This window comes from Somniosus microcephalus, unplaced genomic scaffold, assembly GCF_052327205.1.
Source record: "Somniosus microcephalus isolate GS21.2 unplaced genomic scaffold, FLI_Smic_1.0 unresolved_chr2, whole genome shotgun sequence".
Classification (NCBI taxonomy): domain Eukaryota; kingdom Metazoa; phylum Chordata; class Chondrichthyes; order Squaliformes; family Somniosidae; genus Somniosus; species Somniosus microcephalus.
In genome coordinates, this window is record NW_028225180.1 from 80,446,872 (window position 1) to 80,472,903 (window position 26,032).

Below are 26,032 nucleotides of genomic sequence, written 5' to 3' on the forward strand. Positions count from 1 at the left end.
TCACAGATTCTGCCCACCCATTGAATCTCCTCCCACAGCCCATGTACACTCTCCCCTATCACGGACTCTACCCACCCATTTAATCTCCTCCCACAGCCCATGGACACTCTCCCCTATCACAGACTCTACCCACCCATTGAATCTCCTCCCACAGCCCATGTACACTCTCCCCTATCACGGACTCTACCCACCCATTGAATCTCCTCCCACAGCCCATGGACACTCTCCCCTATCACAGACTCTACCCACCCATTTAATCTCCTCCCACAGCCCATGGACACTCTCCCCTATCACAGACTCTACCCACCCATTTAATCTCCTCCCACAGCCCATGTACACTCTCCCCTATCACGGACTCTACCCACCCATTGAATCTCCTCCCACAGCCCATGTACACTCTCCCCGATCATGGACTCTACCCACCCATTGAATCTCCTCCCACAGCCCATGGACACTCTCCCCTATCATGGACTCTACCCACCCATTGAATCTCCTCCCACAGCCCATGGACACTCTCCCCTATCATGGACGCTACCCACCCATTTAATCTCCACCCACAGCCCATGTACACTCTCCCCTATCATGGACTCTACCCACCCATTGAAACTCTTCCTACAGCCCATGGACACTCTCCCCTATCATGGACTCTACCCACCCATTGAATCTCCTCCCACAGCCCATGGACACTCTCCCCTATCACGGACTCTACCCACCCATTGAATCTCCGCCCACAGCCCATGGACACTCTCCCCTCTCATGGACTCTCCCCACCCATTGAATCTCCTCCCACAGCCCATGGACACTCTCCCCTATCACGGACTCTACCCACCCATTGAATCTCCTCCCACAGCCCATGGACACTCTCCCCTATCATGGACTCCACCCACCCATTGAATCTCCTCCCACAGCCCATGTACACTCTCCCCTATCACAGACTCCACCCACCCATTGAATCTCCTCCCACAGCCCATGGACACTCTCCCCTATCACGGACTCTACCCACCCATTGAATCTCCTCCCACAGCCCATGTACACTCTCCCCTATCACAGACTCTACCCACCCATTTAATCTCCTCCAACAGCCCATGGACACTCTCCCCTATCACAGACTCTACCCACCCATTGAATCTCCTCCCACAGCCCATGTACACTCTCCCCTATCATGGACTCTACCCACCCATTGAATCTCCTCCCACAGCCCATGTACACTCTCCCCTATCATGGACTCTACCCACCCATTGAATCTCCTCCCACAGCCCATGTACACTCTCCCCTATCACAGACTCTACCCACCCATTGAATCGCCTCCCACAGCCCATGTACACTCTCTCCTATCACGGACTCTACCCACCCATTTAATCTCCTCCAACAGCCCATGTACACTCTCCCCTATCACAGACTCTACCCACCCATTGTATCGCCTCCCACAGCCCATGTACACTCTACCCTATCATGGACTCTACCCACCCATTGAATCTCCTCCCACAGCCCATGGACACTCTCCCCTATCATGGACTCTACCCACCCATTGAATCTCCACCCACAGCCCATGTACACTCTCCCCTATCATGGACTCTACCCACCCATTGTATCGCCTCCCACAGCCCATGTACACTCTACCCTATCATGGACTCTACCCACCCATTGAATCTCCTCCCACAGCCCATGGACACTCTCCCCTATCATGGACTCTACCCACCCATTGAATCTCCTCCCACAGCCCATGTACACTCTCCCCTATCATGGACTCTACCCACCCATTGAATCTCCTCCCACAGCCCATGGACACTCTCCCCTATCACGGACTCTACCCACCCATTTAATCTCCTCCCACAGCCCATGTACACTCTCCCCCATCATGGACTCTACCCACCCATTGAATCTCCGCCCACAGCCCATGGACACTCTCCCCTCTCATGGACTCTCCCCACCCATTGAATCTCCTCCCACAGCCCATGGACACTCTCCCCTATCACAGACTCCACCCACCCATTGAATCTCCTCCCACAGCCCATGGACACTCTCCCCTATCACGGACTCTACCCACCCATTGAATCCCCTCCCACAGCCCATGTACACTCTCCCCTATCACAGACTCTACCCACCTATTGAATCTCCTCCCACAGCCCATGGACACTCTCCCCTATCACGGACTCTACCCACCCATTGAATCTCCTCCCACAGCCCATTGTCACTCTCTCCTATCACAGATTCTGCCCACCCATTGAATCTCCTCCCACAGCCCATGTGCACTCTCCCCTATCACAGACTCTACCCACCCATTGAATCTCCTCCCACAGCCCATGTACACTCTCCCCTATCACAGACTCTACCCACCCATTTAATCTCCTCCCACAGCCCATGTACACTCTCCCCTATCATGGACTCTACCCACCCATTGAATCTCCTCCCACAGCCCATGTACACTCTCCCCTATCATGGACTCTACCCACCCATTGAATCTCCTCCCACAGCCCATGGACACTCTCCCCCATCATGGACTCTACCCACCCATTGAATCTCCTCCCACAGCCCATGTACACTCGCCCCTATCATGGACTCTACCCACCCATTGAATCTCCTCCCACAGCCCATGGACAGTCTCCCCTATCACGGACTCTACCCACCCATTTAATCTCCTCCCACAGCCCATGTACACTCTCCCCCATCATGGACTCTACCCACCCATTGAATCTCCTCCCACAGCCCATGTACACTCTCCCCTATCACAGACTCTCCCCACCCATTTAATCTCCTCCCACAGCCCATGTACACTCTCCCCCATCATGGACTCTACCCACCCATTGAATCTCCTCCCACAGCCCATGTACACTCTCCCCTATCACAGACTCGACCCACCCATTTATTCTCCTCCCACAGCCCATGGACACTCTCCCCTCTCATGGACTCTACCCACCCATTGAATCTCCTCCCACAGCCAATGGACACTCTCCCCTATCACAGACTCTACCCACCCATTGAATCTCCTCCCACAGCTCATGGACGCTCTCCCCTATCACAGACTCTACCCACCCACTGAATCTCCTCCCACAGCCCATGTACACTCTCCCCTATCATGGACTCGACCCACCCATTGAATCTCCTCCCACAGCCCATGTACACTCTCCCCGATCACAGACTCTACCCACCCATTGAATCTCCTCCCACAGCCCATGTACACTCTCCCCTATCACAGACTCTACCCACCCATTGAATCTCCTCCCACAGCCCCTGTACACTCTCCCCTATCACAGACTCTACCCACCCATTGAATCTCCTCCCACAGCCCATGGACACTCTCCCCTATCACAGACTCTACCCACCCATTGAATCTCCTCCCACAGCCCCTGTACACTCTCCCCTATCATGGACTCCACCCACCCATTGAATCTCCTCCCACAGCCCATGGACACTCTCCCCTATCATGGACTCTACCCACCCATTGAATCTCCTCCCACAGCCCATGTACACTCTCCCCTATCACAGACTCTACCCACCCATTGAATCTCCTCCCACAGCCCATGTACACTCTCCCCTATCACAGACTCTACCCACCCATTGAATCTCCCCCCACAGCCCATGTACACTCTCCCCTATCACGGACTCTCCCCACCCATTGAATCTCCTCCCACAGCCCATGCACACTCTCCCCTATCACAGACTCTACCCACCCATTGAATCTCCTCCCACAGCCCATGGACACTCTCCCCTATCATGGACTCTACCCACCCATTGAATCTCCTCCCACAGCCCGTGTACACTCTCCCCTATCATGGACTCCACCCACCCATTTAATCTCCTCCCACAGCCCATGTACACTCTCCCCTATCACAGACTCTACCCACCCATTGAATCTCCTCCCACAGCCCATGTACACTCTCCCCTATCACAGACTCTACCCACCCATTGAATCTCCTCCCACAGCCCATGTACACTCTCCCCTATCACGGACTCTACCCACCCATTGAATCTCCTCCCACAGCCCATGTACACTCTCCCCTATCACAGACTCTACCCACCCACTGAATCTCCTCCCAAAGCCCATGTACACTCTCCCCTATCATGGACTCTACCCACCCATTGAATCCCCTCCCACAGCCCATGTACACTCTCCCCTGTCACAGACTCTACCCACCTATTGAATCTCCTCCCACAGCCCATGGACACTCTCCCCTATCACGGACTCTACCCACCCACTGAATCTCCTCCCACAGCCCATGCACACTCTCCCCTATCACAGACTCTACCCACCCATTGAATCTCCTCCCACAGCCCATGGACACTCTCCCCTATCATGGACTCTACCCACCCATTGAATCTCCTCCCACAGCCCATGTACACTCTCCCCTATCACGGACTCTACCCACCCATTGAATCTCCTCCCACAGCCCATGTGCACTCTCCCCTATCACAGACTCTACCCACCCATTGAATCTCCTCCCACAGCCCATGGACACTCTCCCCTATCACGGACTCTACCCACCCATTGAATCTCCTCCCACAGCCCATGTACACTCTCCCGTATCACAGACTCTACCCACCCATTGAATCTCCTCCCACAGCCCATGGACACTCTCCCCTATCACGGACTCTACCCACCCACTGAATCTCCTCCCACAGCCCATGTACACTCTCCCCTATCACAGACTCCACCCACCCACTGAATCTCCTCCCACAGCCCATGGACACTCTCCCCGATCACGGACTCTACCCACCCACTGAATCTCCTCCCACAGCCCATGGACACTCTCCCCTATCACAGACTCTACCCACCCATTGAATCTCCTCCCACAGCCCATGTACACTCTCCCCCCCTATCATGGACTCTACCCACCCATTGAATCTCCTCCCACAGCCCATGGACACTCTCCCCTATCATGGACTCTACCCACCCATTGAATCTCCTCCCACAGCCCATGGACACTCTCCCCTATCACAGACTCTACCCACCCATTGAATCTCCTCCCACAGCCCATGGACACTCTCCCCTATCATGGACTCTACCCACCCATTGAATCCCCTCCCACAGCCCATGTACACTCTCCCCTGTCACAGACTCTACCCACCTATTGAATCTCCTCCCACAGCCCATGGACACTCTCCCCTATCACGGACTCTACCCACCCATTGAATCTCCTCCCACAGCCCATTGTCACTCTCCCCTATCACAGATTCTGCCCACCCATTGAATCTCCTCCCACAGCCCATGTACACTCTCCCCTATCACGGACTCTACCCACCCATTGAATCTCCTCCAACAGCCCATGTGCACTCTCCCCTATCACGGACTCTACCCACCCATTTAATCTCCTCCCACAGCCCATGTACACTCTCCCCTATCATGGACTCTACCCACCCATTGAATCTCCTCCCACAGCCCATGTACACTCTCCCCTATCATGGACTCTACCCACCCATTGAAACTCTTCCTGCAGCCCATGGACACTCTACCCTATCACAGACTCTACCCACCCATTGAAACTCCTCCCACAGCCCCTGTACACTCTCCCCTATCATTGACTCTACTCACCCATTGTATCGCCTCCCACAGCCCATGTACACTCTACCCTATCATGGACTCTACCCACCCATTGAATCTCCTCCCACAGCCCATGGACACTCTCCCCTATCATGGACTCGACCCACCCATTGAATCTCCTCCCACAGCCCATGTACACTCTCCCCTATCACGGACTCTACCCACCCATTGAATCTCCGCCCACAGCCCATGGACACTCTCCCCTCTCATGGACTCTCCCCACCCATTGAATCTCCTCCCACAGCCCATGGACACTCTCCCCTATCACGGACTCTACCCACCCATTGAATCTCCTCCCACAGCCCATGTACACTCTCCCCTATCACAGACTCCACCCACCCATTGAATCTCCTCCCACAGCCCATGTACACTCTCCCCTATCACAGACTCTACCCACCCATTTAATCTCCTCCAACAGCCCATGTACACTCTCCCCTATCATGGACTCTACCCACCCATTGAATCTCCTCCCACAGCCCATGTACACTCTCCCCTATCATGGACTCCACCCACCCATTGAATCTCCTCCCACAGCCCATGGACACTCTCCCCTATCATGGACGCTACCCACCCATTGAATCTCCTCCCACAGCCCATGTACACTCTCCCCTATCACAGACTCTACCCACCCATTTAATCTCCTCCAACAGCCCATGTACACTCTCCCCTATCATGGACTCTACCCACCCATTGAATCTCCTCCCACAGCCCCTGTACACTCTCCCCTATCATGGACTCCACCCACCCATTGAATCTCCTCCCACAGCCCCTGTACACTCTCCCCTATCATGGACTCTACCCACCCATTGAATCTCCTCCCACAGCCCATGTACACTCTCCCCTATCATGGACTCCACCCACCCATTGAATCTCCTCCCACAGCCCATGTGCACTCTCCCCTATCATGGACGCTACCCACCCATTGAATCTCCTCCCACAGCCCATGGACACTCTCCCCTATCATGGACGCTACCCACCCATTGAATCTCCTCCCACAGCCCGTGTACACTCTCCCCTATCATGGACTCTACCCACCCTTTGAAACTCTTCCTGCAGCCCATGGACACTCTCCCCTATCACAGACTCTACCCACCCATTGAATCTCCTCCCACAGCCCCTGTACACTCTCCCCTATCATTGACTCTACTCACCCATTGTATCGCCTCCCACAGCCCATGGACACTCTCCCCTATCATGGACTCTACCCACCCATTGAATCTCCTCCCACAGCCCATGTACACTCTCCCCTATCATGGACTCTACCCACCCATTGAATCTCCTCCCACAGCCCATGGACACTCTCCCCTATCACGGACTCTACCCACCCATTTAATCTCCTCCCACAGCCCATGGACACTCTCCCCCATCATGGACTCTACCCACCCATTGAATCTCCGCCCACAGCCCATGGACACTCTCCCCTCTCATGGACTCTCCCCACCCATTGAATCTCCTCCCACAGCCCATGGACACTCTCCCCGATCACAGACTCCACCCACCCATTGAATCTCCTCCCACAGCCCATGGACACTCTCCCCTATCACGGACTCTACCCACCCATTGAATCCCCTCCCACAGCCCATGTGCACTCTCCCCTATCACAGACTCTACCCACCTATTGAATCTCCTCCCACAGCCCATGGACACTCTCCCCTATCACGGACTCTACCCACCCATTGAATCTCCTCCCACAGCCCATTGTCACTCTCCCCTATCACAGATTCTGCCCACCCATTGAATCTCCTCCCACAGCCCATGTACACTCTCCCCTATCACGGACTCTACCCACCCATTGAATCTCCTCCCACAGCCCATGTGCACTCTCCCCTATCACAGACTCTACCCACCCATTTAATCTCCTCCCACAGCCCATGGACACTCTCCCCTATCACAGACTCTACCCACCCATTGAATCTCCTCCCACAGCCCATGTACACTCTCCCCTATCACGGACTCTACCCACCCATTGAATCTCCTCCCACAGCCCATGGACACTCTCCCCTATCACAGACTCTACCCACCCATTTAATCTCCTCCCACAGCCCATGGACACTCTCCCCTATCACAGACTCTACCCACCCATTTAATCTCCTCCCACAGCCCATGTACACTCTCCCCTATCACGGACTCTACCCACCCATTGAATCTCCTCCCACAGCCCATGGACACTCTCCCCTATCACGGACTCTACCCACCCATTGAATCTCCTCCCACAGCCCATTGTCACTCTCTCCTATCACAGATTCTGCCCACCCATTGAATCTCCTCCCACAGCCCATGTACACTCTCCCCTATCACAGACTCTACCCACCCATTGAATCTCCTCCCACAGCCCATGTACACTCTCCCCTATCATGGACTCTACCCACCCATTGAATCTCCTCCCACAGCCCATGGACACTCTCCCCCATCATGGACTCTACCCACCCATTGAATCTCCTCCCACAGCCCATGTACACTCGCCCCTATCATGGACTCTACCCACCCATTGAATCTCCTCCCACAGCCCATGGACACTCTCCCCTATCACGGACTCTACCCACCCATTTAATCTCCTCCCACAGCCCATGTACACTCTCCCCCATCATGGACTCTACCCACCCATTGAATCTCCTCCCACAGCCCATGTACACTCTCCCCTATCACAGACTCTCCCCACCCATTTAATCTCCTCCCACAGCCCATGTGCACTCTCCCCCATCATGGACTCTACCCACCCATTGAATCTCCTCCCACAGCCCATGTACACTCTCCCCTATCACAGACTCGACCCACCCATTTATTCTCCTCCCACAGCCCATGGACACTCTCCCCTATCACAGACTCTACCCACCCATTGAATCTCCTCCCACAGCCCCTGTACACTCTCCCCTATCATGGACTCTACCCACCCATTGAATCTCCTCCCACAGCCCATGGACACTCTCCCCTGTCATGGACTCTACCCACCCATTGAATCTCCTCCCACAGCCCATGTACACTCTCCCCTATCACAGACTCGACCCACCCATTGAATCTCCTCCCACAGCCCATGTACACTCTCCCCTATCACAGACTCTACCCACCCATTGAATCTCCTCCCACAGCCCATGTACACTCTCCCCTATCACAGACTCTACCCACCCATTGAATCTCCTCCCACAGCCCATGTACACGCTCCCCTATCACAGACTCTACCCACCCATTGAATCTCCTCCCACAGCCCATGTACACTCTCCCCTATCACAGACTCTACCCACCCATTGAATCTCCTCCCACAGCCCCTGTACACTCTCCCCGATCACAGACTCTACCCACCCATTGAATCACCTCCCACAGCCCGTGTACACTCTCCCCTATCACGGACTCTACCCACCCATTTAATCTCCTCCCACAGCCCATGTACACTCTCCCCTATCATGGACTCTACCCACCCATTGAATCACCTCCCACAGCCCATGTACACTCTCCCCTATCATGGACTCTACCCACCCATTGAATCTCCTCCCACAGCCCATGTACACTCTCCCCTATCACAGACTCGACCCACCCATTGAATCACCTCCCACAGCCCATGGACACTCTCCCCTATCACAGACTCTACCCACCCATTGAATCTCCTCCCACAGCCCATGGACACTCTCCCCTATCACGGACTCTACCCACCCATTGAATCCCCTCCCACAGCCCATGTACACTCTCCCCTATCACAGATTCTACCCACCTATTGAATCTCCTCCCACAGCCCATGGACACTCTCCCCTATCACGGACTCTACCCACCCATTGAATCTCCTCCCACAGCCCATTGTCACTCTCTCCTATCACAGATTCTGCCCACCCATTGAATCTCCTCCCACAGCCCATGTACACTCTCCCCTATCACAGACTCTACCCACCCATTGAATCTCCTCCCACAGCCCATGTACACTCTCCCCTATCACAGACTCTACCCACCCATTTAATCTCCTCCCACAGCCCATGTACACTCTCCCCTATCATGGACTCTACCCACCCATTGAATCTCCTCCCACAGCCCATGTACACTCTCCCCTATCATGGACTCTACCCACCCATTGAATCTCCTCCCACAGCCCATGGACACTCTCCCCCATCATGGACTCTACCCACCCATTGAATCTCCTCCCACAGCCCATGTACACTCTCCCCTATCATGGACTCTACCCACCCATTGAATCTCCTCCCACAGCCCATGGACACTCTCCCCTATCACGGACTCTACCCACCCATTTAATCTCCTCCCACAGCCCATGTACACTCTCCCCCATCATGGACTCTACCCACCCATTGAATCTCCTCCCACAGCCCATGTACACTCTCCCCTATCACAGACTCTCCCCACCCATTTAATCTCCTCCCACAGCCCATGTACACTCTCCCCCATCATGGACTCTACCCACCCATTGAATCTCCTCCCACAGCCCATGTACACTCTCCCCTATCACAGACTCGACCCACCCATTTATTCTCCTCCCACAGCCCATGGACACTCTCCCCTCTCATGGACTCTACCCACCCATTGAATCTCCTCCCACAGCCAATGGACACTCTCCCCTATCACAGACTCTACCCACCCATTGAATCTCCTCCCACAGCCCATGGACACTCTCCCCTATCACAGACTCTACCCACCCACTGAATCTCCTCCCACAGCCCATGTACACTCTCCCCTATCATGGACTCGACCCACCCATTGAATCTCCTCCCACAGCCCCTGTGCACTCTCCCCTATCACAGACTCTACCCACCCATTGAATCTCCTCCCACAGCCCATGGACACTCTCCCCTATCACAGACTCTACCCACCCATTGAATCTCCTCCCACAGCCCCTGTACACTCTCCCCTATCATGGACTCTACCCACCCATTGAATCTCCTCCCACAGCCCATGGACACTCTCCCCTATCATGGACTCTACCCACCCATTGAATCTCCTCCCACAGCCCATGTACACTCTCCCCTATCACAGACTCTACCCACCCATTGAATCTCCTCCCACAGCCCATGTACACTCTCCCCTATCACAGACTCTACCCACCCATTGAATCTCCTCCCACAGCCCATGTACACTCTCCCCTATCACAGACTCTACCCACCCATTGAATCTCCTCCCACAGCCCATGTACACGCTCCCCTATCACAGACTCTACCCACCCATTGAATCACCTCCCACAGCCCATGTACACGCTCCCCTATCACAGACTCTACCCACCCATTGAATCTCCTCCCACAGCCCCTGTACACTCTCCCCGATCACAGACTCTACCCACCCATTGAATCACCTCCCACAGCCCGTGTACACTCTCCCCTATCACGGACTCTACCCACCCATTTAATCTCCTCCCACAGCCCATGTACACTCTCCCCTATCATGGACTCTACCCACCCATTGAATCACCTCCCACAGCCCATGTACACTCTCCCCTATCATGGACTCTACCCACCCATTGAATCTCCTCCCACAGCCCATGGACACTCTCCCCTATCACGGACTCTACCCACCCATTGAATCCCCTCCCACAGCCCATGTACACTCTCCCCTATCACAGACTCTACCCACCTATTGAATCTCCTCCCACAGCCCATGGACACTCTCCCCTATCACGGACTCTACCCACCCATTGAATCTCCTCCCACAGCCCATTGTCACTCTCTCCTATCACAGATTCTGCCCACCCATTGAATCTCCTCCCACAGCCCATGTACACTCTCCCCTATCACAGACTCTACCCACCCATTGAATCTCCTCCCACAGCCCATGTACACTCTCCCCTATCATGGACTCTACCCACCCATTGAATCTCCTCCCACAGCCCATGTACACTCTCCCCTATCATGGACTCTACCCACCCATTGAATCTCCTCCCACAGCCCATGGACACTCTCCCCCATCATGGACTCTACCCACCCATTGAATCTCCTCCCACAGCCCATGTACACTCTCCCCTATCATGGACTCTACCCACCCATTGAATCTCCTCCCACAGCCCATGGACACTCTCCCCTATCACGGACTCTACCCACCCATTTAATCTCCTCCCACAGCCCATGTACACTCTCCCCCATCATGGACTCTCCCCACCCATTTAATCTCCTCCCACAGCCCATGTACACTCTCCCCTATCACAGACTCGACCCACCCATTTATTCTCCTCCCACAGCCCATGGACACTCTCCCCTCTCATGGACTCTACCCACCCATTGAATCTCCTCCCACAGCCAATGGACACTCTCCCCTATCACAGACTCTACCCACCCATTGAATCTCCTCCCACAGCCCATGGACACTCTCCCCTATCACAGACTCTACCCACCCACTGAATCTCCTCCCACAGCCCATGTACACTCTCCCCTATCATGGACTCGACCCACCCATTGAATCTCCTCCCACAGCCCATGTACACTCTCCCCTATCACAGACTCTACCCACCCATTGAATCTCCTCCCACAGCCCATGGACACTCTCCCCTATCACAGACTCTACCCACCCATTGAATCTCCTCCCACAGCCCCTGTACACTCTCCCCTCTCACAGACTCTACCCACCCATTGAATCTCCTCCCACAGCCCATGGACACTCTCCCCTATCACAGACTCTACCCACCCATTGAATCTCCTCCCACAGCCCCTGTACACTCTCCCCTATCATGGACTCTACCCACCCATTGAATCTCCTCCCACAGCCCATGGACACTCTCCCCTATCACGGACTCTACCCACCCATTGAATCTCCTCCCACAGCCCATGTACACTCTCCCCTATCACAGACTCTACCCACCCATTGAATCTCCTCCCACAGCCCATGTACACTCTCCCCTATCACAGACTCTACCCACCCATTGAATCTCCTCCCACAGCCCATGTACACTCTCCCCTATCACAGACTCTACCCACCCATTGAATCTCCTCCCACAGCCCATGTACACGCTCCCCTATCACAGACTCTACCCACCCATTGAATCTCCTCCCACAGCCCATGTACACTCTCCCCTATCACAGACTCTACCCACCCATTGAATCTCCTCCCACAGCCCCTGTACACTCTCCCCGATCACAGACTCTACCCACCCATTGAATCACCTCCCACAGCCCGTGTACACTCTCCCCTATCACGGACTCTACCCACCCATTTAATCTCCTCCCACAGCCCATGTACACTCTCCGCTATCATGGACTCTACCCACCCATTGAATCACCTCCCACAGCCCATGTACACTCTCCCCTATCATGGACTCTACCCACCCATTGAATCTCCTCCCACAGCCCATGTACACTCTCCCCTATCACAGACTCGACCCACCCATTGAATCACCTCCCACAGCCCATGGACACTCTCCCCTATCACAGACTCTACCCACCCATTGAATCACCTCCCACAGTCCGTGTACACTCTCCCCTATCATGGACTCTACCCACCCATTTAATCTCCACCCACAGCCCATGGACGCTCTCCCCTATCATGGACTCTACCCACCCATTGAATCTCCTCCCACAGCCCATGTACACTCTCCCCTATCATGTACTCTACCCACCCATTGAATCTCCTCTCAGCCCATGTACTGTCCCCTATCATGGACTCTATCCACCCATTTAATCTCCTCCCACAGCCCATGTACACTCTCCCCTATCATGGACTCTACCCACCCATTGAATTTCCTCCCACAGCCCATGTACACTCTCCCCTATCACAGACTCTACCCACCCATTGAATCTCCTCCCACAGCCCATGTACACTCTCCCCTATCATGTACTCTACCCACCCATTGAATCTCCGCCCACAGCCCATGTACACTCTCCCCTAACATGGACTCTACCCACCCATTGAATCTCCGCCCACAGCCCATGTACACTCTCCCCTATCACAGACTCTACCCACCCATTGAATCTCCTCTCAGCCCATGTACACTCTCCCCTATCACAGACTCTACCCACCCATTGAATCTCCTCCCACAGCCCATGTACACTCTCCCCTATCACAGACTCTACCCACCCATTGAATCTCCTCTCAGCCCATGTACACTCTCCCCTATCATGGACTCTACCCACCCATTCAAGCTGGAAGGAAACACAAAATTTAATGGGTGAAAATTGCCAAATACTAGGACAAACTCGCCCCACCCTCCCTCAGCGGTCTCCATCTGCCGGTGCTCCCTGTATGGTCCGCCATTCCTCCAACATCTGCCTGTCCCTCGCTCCCAGTCACTGGTGGGTGCTCCCTCAACCACTACCCTGCTGCCCCCTGAAGCTCATTTCCTCGCTCCCTCCACTCAGCCAGCTCGCTCCCTGCTTCTAACAACCCCCTCTGGGCTCTGCTCTCGGCCCGCTCCTTCACCTGCTCCCAGCTCTGGCTCTTACCTTCCCCTTTCCTCCCATGCTGCGTGTTAGCCCCTCCCCTTCAGTTCGAAGAGTGCGAAAGGTGTTGGGGGCAATTCTCAGACCGTGGGAGGGCAGAGTGTCCAGGAGGAGGGGGACCTACGCTCGAGCTCAGGATGGGACTGAGCCACGAGCCGTGAATTGGCTGGAGAGCTCTTTCAAAAGACAGGCACGATGGGCCGAATCAAATCCTTCTGTGCTGCATCAGTCCACCCGTTTCGCCATTGAGAAAACAGCGTGAAGGGACCCAACCCCCCGGCGAGGCCCGAGCCAGGCCCACGAGCACATAGAAACATAGAAGATAGGAGCAGGAGTAGGTCATTCGGCCCCTCGAGCCTGCTCCGCCATTTAATGAGATCATGGCTGATCATCCAAATTCAGTACCCAGTCCCTGCCTTCTCCCCATATCCCTTGATCCCTTTAGCCTTAAGAAATATATCCAACGCCTTCTTGAATATATTTAATGAATTGGCCTCCACTGCCTTCTGTGGTAGAGAATTCCACAGGTTCACCACTCTCTGGGTGAAGAAATTCCTCCTCATCTCTGTCCTAAATGGCTTACCCCTTATCCTTAGACTGTGACCCCTGGTTCTGGACTCCCCCGCCATCGGGAACATCCTTCCTGCATCTATTCTGTCTAGTCCTGTTAGAATTTTATAAGTTTCAATGAGATCCCCTCTAAACTCTAGCAAATATAAGCCTAATTGAACCAATTTCTCTTCATACGTCATTCCTGCCATCCCAGGTATCAGCCTGGTGAATCTTTGCTGAACTCCTTCCATGGCAAGAACATCCTTCCTCAGATAAGGTGACCAAAACTGCACACAATACTCAAGGTGTGGTCTCACCAAGGCCCTGTACAACTGCAGCAAGACATCCTTGTTCCTGTACTCAAACCCTCTCACTATGAAGGCCAACATGGCATTTGCCTTCTTAACCGCCTGCTGCACCTGCATGCTTACCTTCAGCGACTGGTGCACAAGGACACCCAGGTCTCGTTGCACTTCCCCTTCTCCCAATCTATTGCCGTTCAGATAATAATCTGCCTTCCTGTTTTTGCCACCAAAGTGAATAACCTCGCATTTATCCACATTATACTGCATCTGCCCAATCGCCCAACCTGTCCAAATCGTACTGGAGTTTCTCTGCATCCTCTTCACAGCACACACGCCCACCCAGCTTTGCGTCGTCTGCAAACTTGGACATATTACATCTAGTTCTCTCGTCTAGATCATTAATATATATTGTTAATAACTGGGGTCCTAGCACCGATCCCTGCGGTACCCCACTAGTCACTGCCTTCCACTTGGAAAAAGACCCGTTTATTCCAACTCTTTGCTTCCTGTCTGCCAACCAGTTTTCTATCCAAGTCAGTCCCTTGCCCCCAATCCCATGTGCTTTAACTTTGCACGTTAGTCTCTTATGCGGAACCTTATCGAAAGCCTTCTGAAAGTCCAAATACACCACATCCACTGGTTCTCCCTTATCTATTCTACCAGTTACATCCTCAAAAAATTCCAGTAGATTAGTCAAGCATGATTTACCTTTAGTAAATCCATGTTGACTTTGTCCGATCCTGTCACTGTTTTCCAAGTGCTCTGCTATTACATCTTTTATAATGGACTCTAGCATTTTCCCCACTACAGGAAACTTTTTTTTATCCGGCACGGACGGGACCGACGTGGTGCCAGTTCATCAAAAATTCCGGATAACCAAAAGCTACAGTAAAAGATACGGAGAGCTGACAGCTCCGTATAAAGCAACAAACCCTGTTGCTTAGGAACAGGTGCAGAACAATGGCCACAAGTTCCAAGCGTCTCTGTAGCTTAGCAACAGCTGCAGCCACACCCTTGCACAGCAACAGATCGAGGAAGGCAAGTACAATATGAAGTAAAACTTACTTGAACCTACTCCTGAATTTTGCCGGTTAACCGAGATTTCCGGTTATTTAGGTGCCGGTAAATCGAAAGTTTCCTGTACTGATGTCAGGCTATAATTCCCCATTTTTTCTCTACCACCTTTTTTAAATAGTGGGGTAACATTAGCTACTCTCCAATCCATGGGAACTGTTCCAGAGTCTATAGAATTTTGGAAGATGACCAGCAATGCATCTACTATTTCTAGGGCCACTTCCTTAAGTACCCTAGGATGTAGATTATCAGGCCCTGGGGATTTATTGGCCTTCAATCCTGTCAATTTCCCCAACACCATTTCCCTACAAATACTGATTTCATTCAGTTCCTCCCTCTCATTAGACCCTATGTTCCCCGACATCTCTGGGACTTTAATTGTGTCCTCCTTTGTGAAGACAAAATATGTATTTAATTGGTAGCCATGTCTTTGTTCCCCATTATAAAGTCCCCTGATTCTGGCTGCAAGGGACCTACGCTTGACTTCACCGGTCTTTTTCTCTTCACATATCTATAGAAGCTTTTACAGTCAGTTTTTATGTTCCCTGCAAGCTTACTCTCATACTCAATTTTCCCCTCTAAATTAATCCCTTTGTTGAATCCTAAACTGCTCCCAATCCTCAGGTTTGCTGTTTTTTCTGGCCAATTTATATGTCCTCTCCTTGGATCTTATGCTATCCCTAATTTCCCTCGTTAGCCAATGTTGAGTCACCTTTTTGGTTTTATTTTTATGCCAAACAGGGATGAACAAATTCTGTAGTTCATCTATGCGATCTTTAAATGTTTGCCATTGCCTATTCACCGTCAACCCTTTAAGTAACGTTCCCTAATCCATCCTAGCCAACTCGCGCCTCATACCATCGTAGTTTTCTTTATTTAAATTCAGTACCCAAGTCTCTGAATCAACTACTTCACTCTCCATCTTCATGAAGAATTCTATCATATTATGATCGCTCCTCCCCAAGGGGCCTCGCACAACAAGATTGCTAATTAATCCTTTCTCATTGCATAATACCCAGTCTAAGATGGCCTGATCTCTAGTTGGTTCCTCGACATATTAGTCCAGGAAACCATCCCATATACACTCTAGGAATTCCTCTTCCACAGTATTGTTACTAATTTGGTTAGACCAATCTATATGTAGATTAAAGTCACCCATGATAACTGCTGTGCCCTTATTGCACGCATCTCTAATTTCCCATTTAATGCCATCCCCAACCTCAGCATTACTATTTGGGGGTCTGTATACAACTCCCACTAACGTTTTCTGCCCCATGGTATTTCTCAGCTCTACCCATACAGATTCCACATCATCAGAGCTAATATCCTTCCTTACTATTGTGTTAATCTCCTCTTTAACCAGCAATGCTACCCCACCACCTTTTCCTTTTTGCCTGTCCTTCCTGAATATTGAATACCCCTGGTTGTTGAATTCCCAGTCTTGGTCACCCTGGAGCCATGTCTCCGTAATCCCAATTACATCATATCTGTTTACATCTATTTGCACAGCTAATTCATCCACCTTATTACGAATGCTCCTCGCATTAAGACACAAAGCCTTCAGGCTTGTTTTTTTAACACTCTTAGACCTTTTAGAATTATTGTTTACTGTGGCCATGTTTGATTTACACCCTTGGTTTCTCCGACTTCCACTTTTGCTTTTCTCCTTCCTGTCTTTTGCTTCTATCCTTGCTTCCCTTTCCTCTGTCTCCCTGCACAGGTTCCCAAACCCCTGCCCTTTTAGTTTAAACCCTCCCCAACAGCACTAGCAAACACTTCCCCCTAGGACATCGATCCCAGTCCTGCCCAGGTGCAAACTGTCCAGTTTGTACTGGTCCCACCTCCCCCAGAACCGATTCCAATGTCCCAGGAATTTGAATCCCTCCCCCTTGCACCATTCCTCTAGCCACGTATTCATCTGAAATATCCTTCTATTTCCACTGACTAGCACGTGGTACTGGTAGCAATCCTGAGATTACTACCTTTGAGGTCCTATTTTTTAATTTACCTCCTAACTCCCTATATTTAGCTTTTAGGACCTCATCCCGTTTTTTTACCTATATTGTTGGTACCTATATGCACGACAACTGGCTGTTCACCCTCCTCCTCCAGAATGCCCTGCAGCCGCTCCGAGACATCCTTGACCCTTGCACCAGGGAGGCACCCATGCCCGGGGAACCCCTGACCGGTCGCCACCGCGCCTTCCTCTGGCCCTCCTGCTCCTGCCCTCGCCCGCAACGCCTCAGTGATACTTACATTCCAGTGGTGTGCGTACTCAGTCACGTAGAGGACGGTGAGCTTGCAGAGGGCCAGGAACACGGGGATGTGGGCGTCGGTGCTGGCTTCAGCCGCCATGTCGTAGAACCGTTTGGCCAGGTGGATGTCCTGCAAGGAGCAAAAAAACGGAGTAATGAAGGGACGAGGGGCGAGGGATGCCTTCTCTCCGCCCCCCCACGACTACCGCGAGGGTATGGTTCTACTCGCCGGAAACTCAGCCAAGTGGGGCTGGTCTTCCCGGGGAGCCCAAACAGTCAGGATATTCGACTATGGGCGGCAGCACAGTTCACACTCGGATTCACTGGATATCGATCAGCAGCACAGCACCCCTGGCTGGTGGCAACCCGGGGGCACTAAGGCCAGCTTTAGTGGGCACCCCCCCTCCCCCACCACTACTGCCCCAGCAGTAGCATGGACTGGGGAGAATGGTCTGTGTAGCACAGATCCCCAGGGAGAGAGAGCGCACTTATCAACTGAGCCACCAGGGGAGCGACTCGTGGGAGCATGATCGCCTTCAGGAATTCGCATTTAAAAAAAATTAATTCCTGGGATGTGAGCATCGCTGGCGAGGCCCAGCATTTATTGCCCATCCCTAATTGCCCTTGAGAAGGTGGTGGTGAGCCGCCTTCTTGAACTGCTGCAGTCCGTGTGGTGAAGGTGCGCCCACAGTGCTGTTAGGGAGGGAGTTCCAGGATTATGACCCAGCGACGATGAAGGAACGGCCGATATATTTCTAATTCAGGATGGTGTGTGACTTGGAGGGGAACTTGGAGGTGGTGGTGTTCCCATGCGCCTGCTGCCCTTGTCCTTCTAGGTGGAAGAGGTCGCGGGTTTGGGAGGTGCTGCCGAAGAAGCCTTGGCGAGTTGCTGCAGTGCATCTTGTAGATGGTGCACACTGCAGCCACGGTGGTGGAGGGAGTGAATGTTTAAGGTGGTGGATGGGGTGCCAGTCAAGCGAGCTGCTTTGTCCTGGATGGTGTCGAGCTTCTTGAGTGTTGTTGGGAGCTGCACTCATCCAGGCAAGTGGAGAGTATTCCATCACACTCCTGACTTGTGCCTTGTAGATGGTGGAAAGGCTTTGGGGAGTCAGGAGGTGAGACACTCGTTGCAGAATACCCAGCCTCTGACCTGCTCTTGTTGCCACGGTATTGGTGCGGCTGGATAAAGACAGAGTGATAGTGCAGGAACAGTAACACAATAACAAGGCGTCAGCCGTGGCTCAGTGGGTAGCACTCTCTTCTTGGGAGTCAGAAGGTTGTGGGTTCGAGTCCCACTCCAGAGACATGAGCACAAAAATCTGGGCCAACACTCTCAGTGCCAGTACTGAGGGAGCGCTGCACTGTCGGAGGGGCAGTACTGAGGGAGCGCCGCACTGTCGGAGGGGCAGTACTGAGGGAGCGCCGCACTGTCGGAGGGGCAGTACTGAGGGAGCGCCGGACTGTCAGAGGGGCGGTACTGAGGGAGCGCCGCACTGTCAGAGGGGCGGCACTGAGGGAGCGCCGCACTGTCAGAGGGGCAGTACTGAGGGAGCGCCGCACTGTCGGAGGGGCAGTACTGAGGGAGCGCCGCACTGTCAGAGGGGCAGTACTGAGGGAGCGCCGCACTGTCAGAGGGGCAGTACTGAGGGAGCGCCGCACTGTCGGAGGGGGCAGTACTGAGGGAGCGCCGCACTATCGGAGGGGCAGTACTGAGGGAGCGCCGCACTGTCGGAGGGGCAGTACTGAGGGAGTGCCGCACTGTCGGAGGGGCAGTACTGAGGGAGCGCCGCACTATCGGAGGGGCAGTACTGAGGGAGCGCCGCACTGTCGGAGGTGGTGACTTTCAGATGAGACGTTCAACCGAGGCCCCGTTTGCTCTCTCAGGTGGACGTAAAAAATCCCACGGCCACTATTGGAAGAGGAGCAGCGGGATAGATGATCTGGTCATTTATCACATTGCTGTTTGTGGGATCTTGCTGTGCGTAAATTGGCTGCCGCGTTTCCTACATTACAACAGTGACCACACTTCAAAAGTACTTCATTGGCTGTGAAGTGCTTTGGGACGTCCTGAGGTTGTTAACGGCACCGTATAAATGGGAGTCCTTCTTTCTTTTTCACGTGCTTCACGTACCCGCTTTATTCCCAGCCCTTGCTCGTGCATGTAGCCCAGGTTGAACATGGCCTGCGCGTTGTGCTGCTGCTCAGAGGCCAGCCGGTAGTGGATTGCCGCCGCTTCGTAATCCACGTCCGTCCCGTAGCCGTAGTAATGATAATCTCCGAGCTTCAGCCGGGCAACCGTATAGCCTGAGAGAGAAGGGAGAGGAGCGGAGCATTATGCTAACGGTGGGGAGAGGAGCGTTACACTGTAACGGGGGGGGGGGGGGGGGGGGGGGGTGCGGGAGCGCGTTAAGGGAGTCTCCCATCTCCCAGACAGGGGATCCCCCTCCCTCTCCCAGACAGGGGACCCCCCACCTCCGTCTCCCCACCTCCCAGACGGGGGACCCCCCTCTGTCTCCCCACCTCCCAGACAGAGGACTCCTCCCTCTCCCCACCTCCCAGACAGAGGACCCCTCCCTCTCCCCACCTCCCAGACAGAGGACCCCTCCCTCTCCCCACCTCCCAGACAGAGGACTCCTCCCTCTCCCCACCTCCCAGACAGAGGACTCCTCCCTCTCCCCACCTCCCAGACAGAGGACCCCTCCCTCTCCCCACCTCCCAGACAGAGGACCCCCCTTCCTCTCATCATCCCCCAGACAAGGGACCCCTGCCATCTCCCCACCTCCCAGACAGCGGACCCCTCCATCTCCCCACCTCCCAGACAGGGGACCCCCTCCATCTCCCCACCTCCCAGACAGGGGACCCCCTCCCTCTCCCCACCTACCAGATAGCGGACCCCCTCCATCTCCCCACCTCCCAGACAGGGGACCCCCTCCATCTCCCCACCTCCCAGACAGGGGACCCCCTCCCTCTCCCCACCTCCCAGACAGGGGACCCCCTCCGTCTCCCCACCTCCCAGACAGGGGACCCCCTCCGTCTCCCCACCTCCCAGACAGGGGACCCCCTCCATCTCCCCACCTCCCAGACAGGGGACCCCCTCCCTCTCCCCACCTACCAGATAGCGGACCCCCTCCCAGACAGAGGAACCCCTCCGTCTCCCCATCTCCCTGACAGAGCCCCGACCTCCCTGATCCACTAGAGGGTCCCAACTCCTGGTCTCAATCCGCAGCCCAGAGAGCGGCTCCTTCACCCTACTGGATCAGGAACTGGAGTCTGGCAAAAATCAATTGAAATGCACAGTTGTCTTTTTTGCTGGGCAATGCAAGAGCAAAGCCTGACTCTCTCAAAACTCCCTGCAGACAGCGAGCCGCGGCTTTATCCCCTTCAGTCCACGGCCCCCTGCCCTCATTCCCACATCACTCCCAACAGCCAAAAAATGCCGGTTAATGAGAAACTCGACACAGACTGCAGTACAGAACCCCTGCACGTCCACAGCAGATCTACAGCAATTATTGTCTGGTGCGCGGAAACTAATTTAATTAAAGCAGTGCTTTAAAAAGAGAGAAATCTCAGTTCTCGATCTTGTTTGTAGAATCTTACAGCACAGGAGGCGGCCATTCGGCCCATCGTGCCTGTGCTGGCCCTTTGAAAGAGCTCTCCAATTAGTCCCACTGCCCCCCTGCTCATTCACCAATAGCCCTACGATTTTTTCCCCTTCAAGTATTTACCCAATTCCCTTTTGAAAGTTACTATTGAATCTGCTTCCACCGCCCTTTCAGGCAGCGCGTTCCAGATCACAACAACTCGCTGCGTAAAAAACATTCTCATCTCCCCCTCTGGTTCTTTTCCCAATCACCTTTAAATCTGTGTCCCTCTGGTTACCGACCCTCCTGCCACTGGAAACACTTTCTCCTTATTTACTCTATCGAAACCCCTCATGATTTTGAATGCCTCTATTAAATCTCCCCTTAACCTTCTCTGCTCCAAGGAGAACAACCCCCAGCTTCTCCAGTCTCCCCACCTCCCTCATCTCCCTGGTACCATGCGTCATGAATCTTACCATTCGTGTAGAAATGACTCACGAGATAACATTGGGCGGCCAGCTGGTGGCGCCGTCCAAGGAAAGTATAAATACTCGTGCGTGGGCCCAGCTTGCTCAGGATGTTTCTGTAACCAGGAACTAGCGATGTAACTAGAATCCCATGGTTGTGAAACAGTTGATTAAAGCCTTGTTTTATACTCAAACCAAGTGCTTAGTAGTTTTCTTACGTCACCATGCTGGTAAATCTCCTCTGCAGCCTCTCCAAGGCCTTGACATCCTTCCTGAAGTATGTTATTGCCAGCATACAATTAGCGCGGCACTGCAGTAACTGCCATTTAAACTGGCTTTTCACCCAGTCGGCCATCGGCAGGGACGAGGAACTTGGTTTTAAAAGGGACGATCCGGGGCCAAGTGGCTACGCTATCCCAGCATGCAGCTGGTCTCGCTGCAGCGTTGCTAGGCGGCCATTTTGAAACCAGGGCCTAGTTGTGAGCCAAGATTCTCTTCGCAAAATCCCTCAACCCCGCTCCTTCCCGACAAGTGACCGGAATACGCCCTAGGTCACCGCGCCTTCTTCTAGAACATCCCCGGCGAACCTACCTTGCGTGGCGGCTCGGTTCCAGTGCAGCAGGGCCCGGGAGTAAATTTCTTCGCTGTTGATCAGATGGGATTCCTCTGGCAACGGCAAAATATAATTGAGATAAATCTGAGCACTTCATCTCAAATACACGGAGATAAAGGAGCTGGCACCTCGCAGGCATTGCCAACGAGGTTTGATTCATTACTTATATCCGAGTTTATTAAGAATCAATGCTGACGGAGACACAGATAGAGCGTGATCAGGGAAAGACAGAGAAGCAGCGAATCAGAGAGAAAATCAGAAAAACAGAGAGATGAAGAATGAAAGCGTTAGACAGAGAGAGGGATGGAGACAGACTCAAGGAGAGTCCGAGAAATAGAATCAGAGGAGGGAAAGGGCAAGTGCGAGCGACAGAGAGAGAGTGAGTGACAAAGAGAGCGAGGGCAAACGACAGAGAGAGAGAGAGAGAGCGGGAGAGAGCGACAAAGAGAGCGAGGGCAAACGACAGAGAGAGAGAGAGCGGGAGAGAGAGAGTGAGCGACAAAGAGAGCGAGGGCAAACGACAGAGAGAGAGCGAGGGCGATCAAGAGAGAGAGAGCAAGGGCGAGCGACAGAGAGAGAGAGAGAGAGCGAGCGAGCGAGCGTGAGCGACAAAGAGAGCGAAGGCAAGCGACAGAGAGAGAGAGCGAGGGCAATCGATAGAGAGAGAGAGAGTGAGCGACAAAGAGAGAGAGCGAGGGCGATCGATAGAGAGAGCGAGAGAGAGAGAGAGAGAGAGAGTGAGCGACAAAGAGAGAGCGAGGGCAAGCGACAGAGAGAGAGAGCGGGACAGAGAGAGAGCGGGAGAGAGAGAGTGAGCGACAGAGAGAGCGAGGGCGATCGACAGAGAGAGAGAGAGCGAGGGCGAGCGACAGAGAGGGAGAGAGAGAGTGAGCGACAAAGAGAGAGAGCGAGGGCGAGCGACAGAGAGAGTGAGAGCGGGAGAGAGAGAGTGAGCGACAAAGAGAGAGAGCGAGGGCAAGCGACAGAGAGAGAGAGGGCGAGCGAGAGAGAGTGAGAGCGGGAGAGAGAGAGTGAGCGACAAAGAGAGAGAGCGACGGCAAGCGACAGAGAGAGAGAGAGCGAGGACGAGCGAGAGAGAGAGAGCGACAAAGAGAGAGAGCGAGGGCGAGCGAGAGAGAGAGAGAGAGAGAGCGAGGGCAAGCGACAGAGAGAGAGCGAGGGCAAGCGACAGAGAGAGCGAGGGCGATCGATAGAGAGAGCGAGGGCAAGCGACAGAGAGAGAGAGCGAGGGCGATCGACAGAGAGAGAGAGCAGGAGAGAGCGAGTGAGCGACAGAGAGCGAGGGCGATCGACAGAGAGAGAGAGCGAGCGAGGGCGAGCGACAGAGAGAGTGAGAGCGGGAGAGAGAGAGTGAGCGACAAAGAGAGCGAGGGCAAGCGACAGAGAGAGCGAGCGACAGAGAGTGAGAGCGGGAGAGAGAGTGAGCGACAAAGAGAGAGAGCGAGGGCAAGCGACAGAGAGAGAGGGCGAGCGAGAGAGAGAGAGCGGGAGAGAGTGTGAGCGACAAAGAGAGCAAGGGCAGGCGACAGAGAGAGAGAGGGAGGGCGAGCGAGAGAGAGAGAGCGAGGGCAAGCGACAGAGAGAGAGAGAGGGCGAGCGAGAGAGAGAGAGGGAGAGAGTGTGAGCGAAAAAGAGAGAGAGCGAGGGCAAGCGACAGAGAGAGAGAGAGGGCGAGCGACAGAGAGAGAGCGGGAGAGAGAGAGTGAGCGACAAAGAGAGAGAGCGAGGGCAAACGACAGAGAGAGGGCGAGCGAGAGAGAGAGAGAGAGCAAGGGCAAGCGACAGAGAGAGAGAGCGAGGGCAAGCGACAGAGAGAGAGAGCGAGGGCAAGCGACAGAGAGAGAGCGAGGGCAAGCGACAGAGAGAGAGCGAGGGCAAGCGACAGAGAGAGAGCGAGGGCAAGCGACAGAGAGAGAGCGAGGGCAAGCGACAGAGAGAGAGCGAGGGCAAGCGACAGAGAGAGAGCGAGGGCAAGCGACAGAGAGAGAGCGAGGGCAAGCGACAGAGAGCGAGGGCAAGCGACAGAGAGAGAGCGAGGGCAAGCGACAGAGAGAGAGCGAGGGCAAGCGACAGAGAGAGAGCGAGGGCAAGCGACAGAGAGAGAGCGAGGGCAAGCGACAGAGAGAGAGCGAGGGCAAGCGACAGAGAGAGAGCGAGGGCAAGCGACAGAGAGAGAGCGAGGGCAAGCGACAGAGAGAGAGCGAGGGCAAGCGACAGAGAGAGAGCGAGGGCAAGCGACAGAGAGAGAGCGAGGGCAAGCGACAGAGAGAGAGCGAGGGCAAGCGACAGAGAGAGAGCGAGGGCAAGCGACAGAGAGAGAGCGAGGGCAAGCGACAGAGAGAGAGCGAGGGCAAGCGACAGAGAGAGAGCGAGGGCAAGCGACAGAGGGAGAGCGAGGGCAAACGGCAGAGAGAGAGCGAGGGCAAGCGACAGAGAGAGAGAGCGAGGGCAAGCGACAGAGAGAGAGAGCGGGAGAGAGAGAGTGAGCGACAAAGAGAGAGAGCGAGGGCAAGCGACAGAAGAGGACGAGCGAGAGAGAGAGAGAGAGAGAGAGCGAGGGCAAGCGACAGAGAGAGAGCGAGGGCAAGCGACAGAGAGAGAGCGAGGGCAAGCGACAGAGAGAGAGCGAGGGCAAGCGACAGAGAGAGAGCGAGGGCAAGCGACAGAGAGAGAGCGAGGGCAAGCGACAGAGAGAGAGCGAGGGCAAGCGACAGAGAGAGAGCGAGGGCAAGCGACAGAGAGAGAGCAAGCGACAGAGAGAGAGCGAGGGCAAGCGACAGAGAGAGAGCGAGGGCAAGCGACAGAGAGAGAGAGCGAGGGCAAGCGACAGAGAGAGAGAGCGAGGGCAAGCGACAGAGAGAGAGAGCGAGGGCAAGCGACAGAGAGAGAGAGCGAGGGCAAGCGACAGAGAGAGAGAGCGAGGGCAAGCGACAGAGAGAGAGAGAGAGAGGACGAGCGAGAGAGAGAGAGAGCAAGGGCAAGCGACAGAGAGCGCGAGGGCAAGCGACAGAGAGGGCGAGCGAGAGAGAGAGAGAGGGAGAGAGTGTGAGCGAAAAAGAGAGAGAGCGAGGGCAAGCGACAGAGAGAGAGAGCGAGGGCAAGCGACAGAGAGAGAGAGCGAGGGCAAGCGACAGAGAGAGAGAGCGAGGGCAAGCGACAGAGAGAGAGGACGAGCGAGAGAGAGAGAGAGCAAGGGCAAGCGACAGAGAGCGCGAGGGCAAGCGACAGAGAGAGAGAGAGGGCGAGCGAGAGAGAGAGAGAGGGAGAGAGTGTG

At 54.3% G+C, this 26,032-nt stretch overlaps 1 protein-coding gene across 2 annotated transcripts in view; it reads right to left on the minus strand.

The window, feature by feature from the left end:
- The window catches only part of LOC147092881 (protein sel-1 homolog 1-like), a 79,407-nt gene that overhangs the window by 8,571 nt on the left and 44,804 nt on the right, over positions 1-26,032 (minus strand). For both annotated transcript variants that reach the window (XM_085976165.1, XM_085976164.1), the window contains 3 exons: positions 22,716-22,790; positions 20,208-20,380; positions 18,078-18,206 (listed from right to left, as the gene is read on the minus strand). In XM_085976165.1, the coding sequence (XP_085832291.1) occupies positions 18,078-18,206; positions 20,208-20,380; positions 22,716-22,790 (377 nt within the window). The remainder of the gene's footprint in view (positions 1-18,077; positions 18,207-20,207; positions 20,381-22,715; positions 22,791-26,032) is intronic.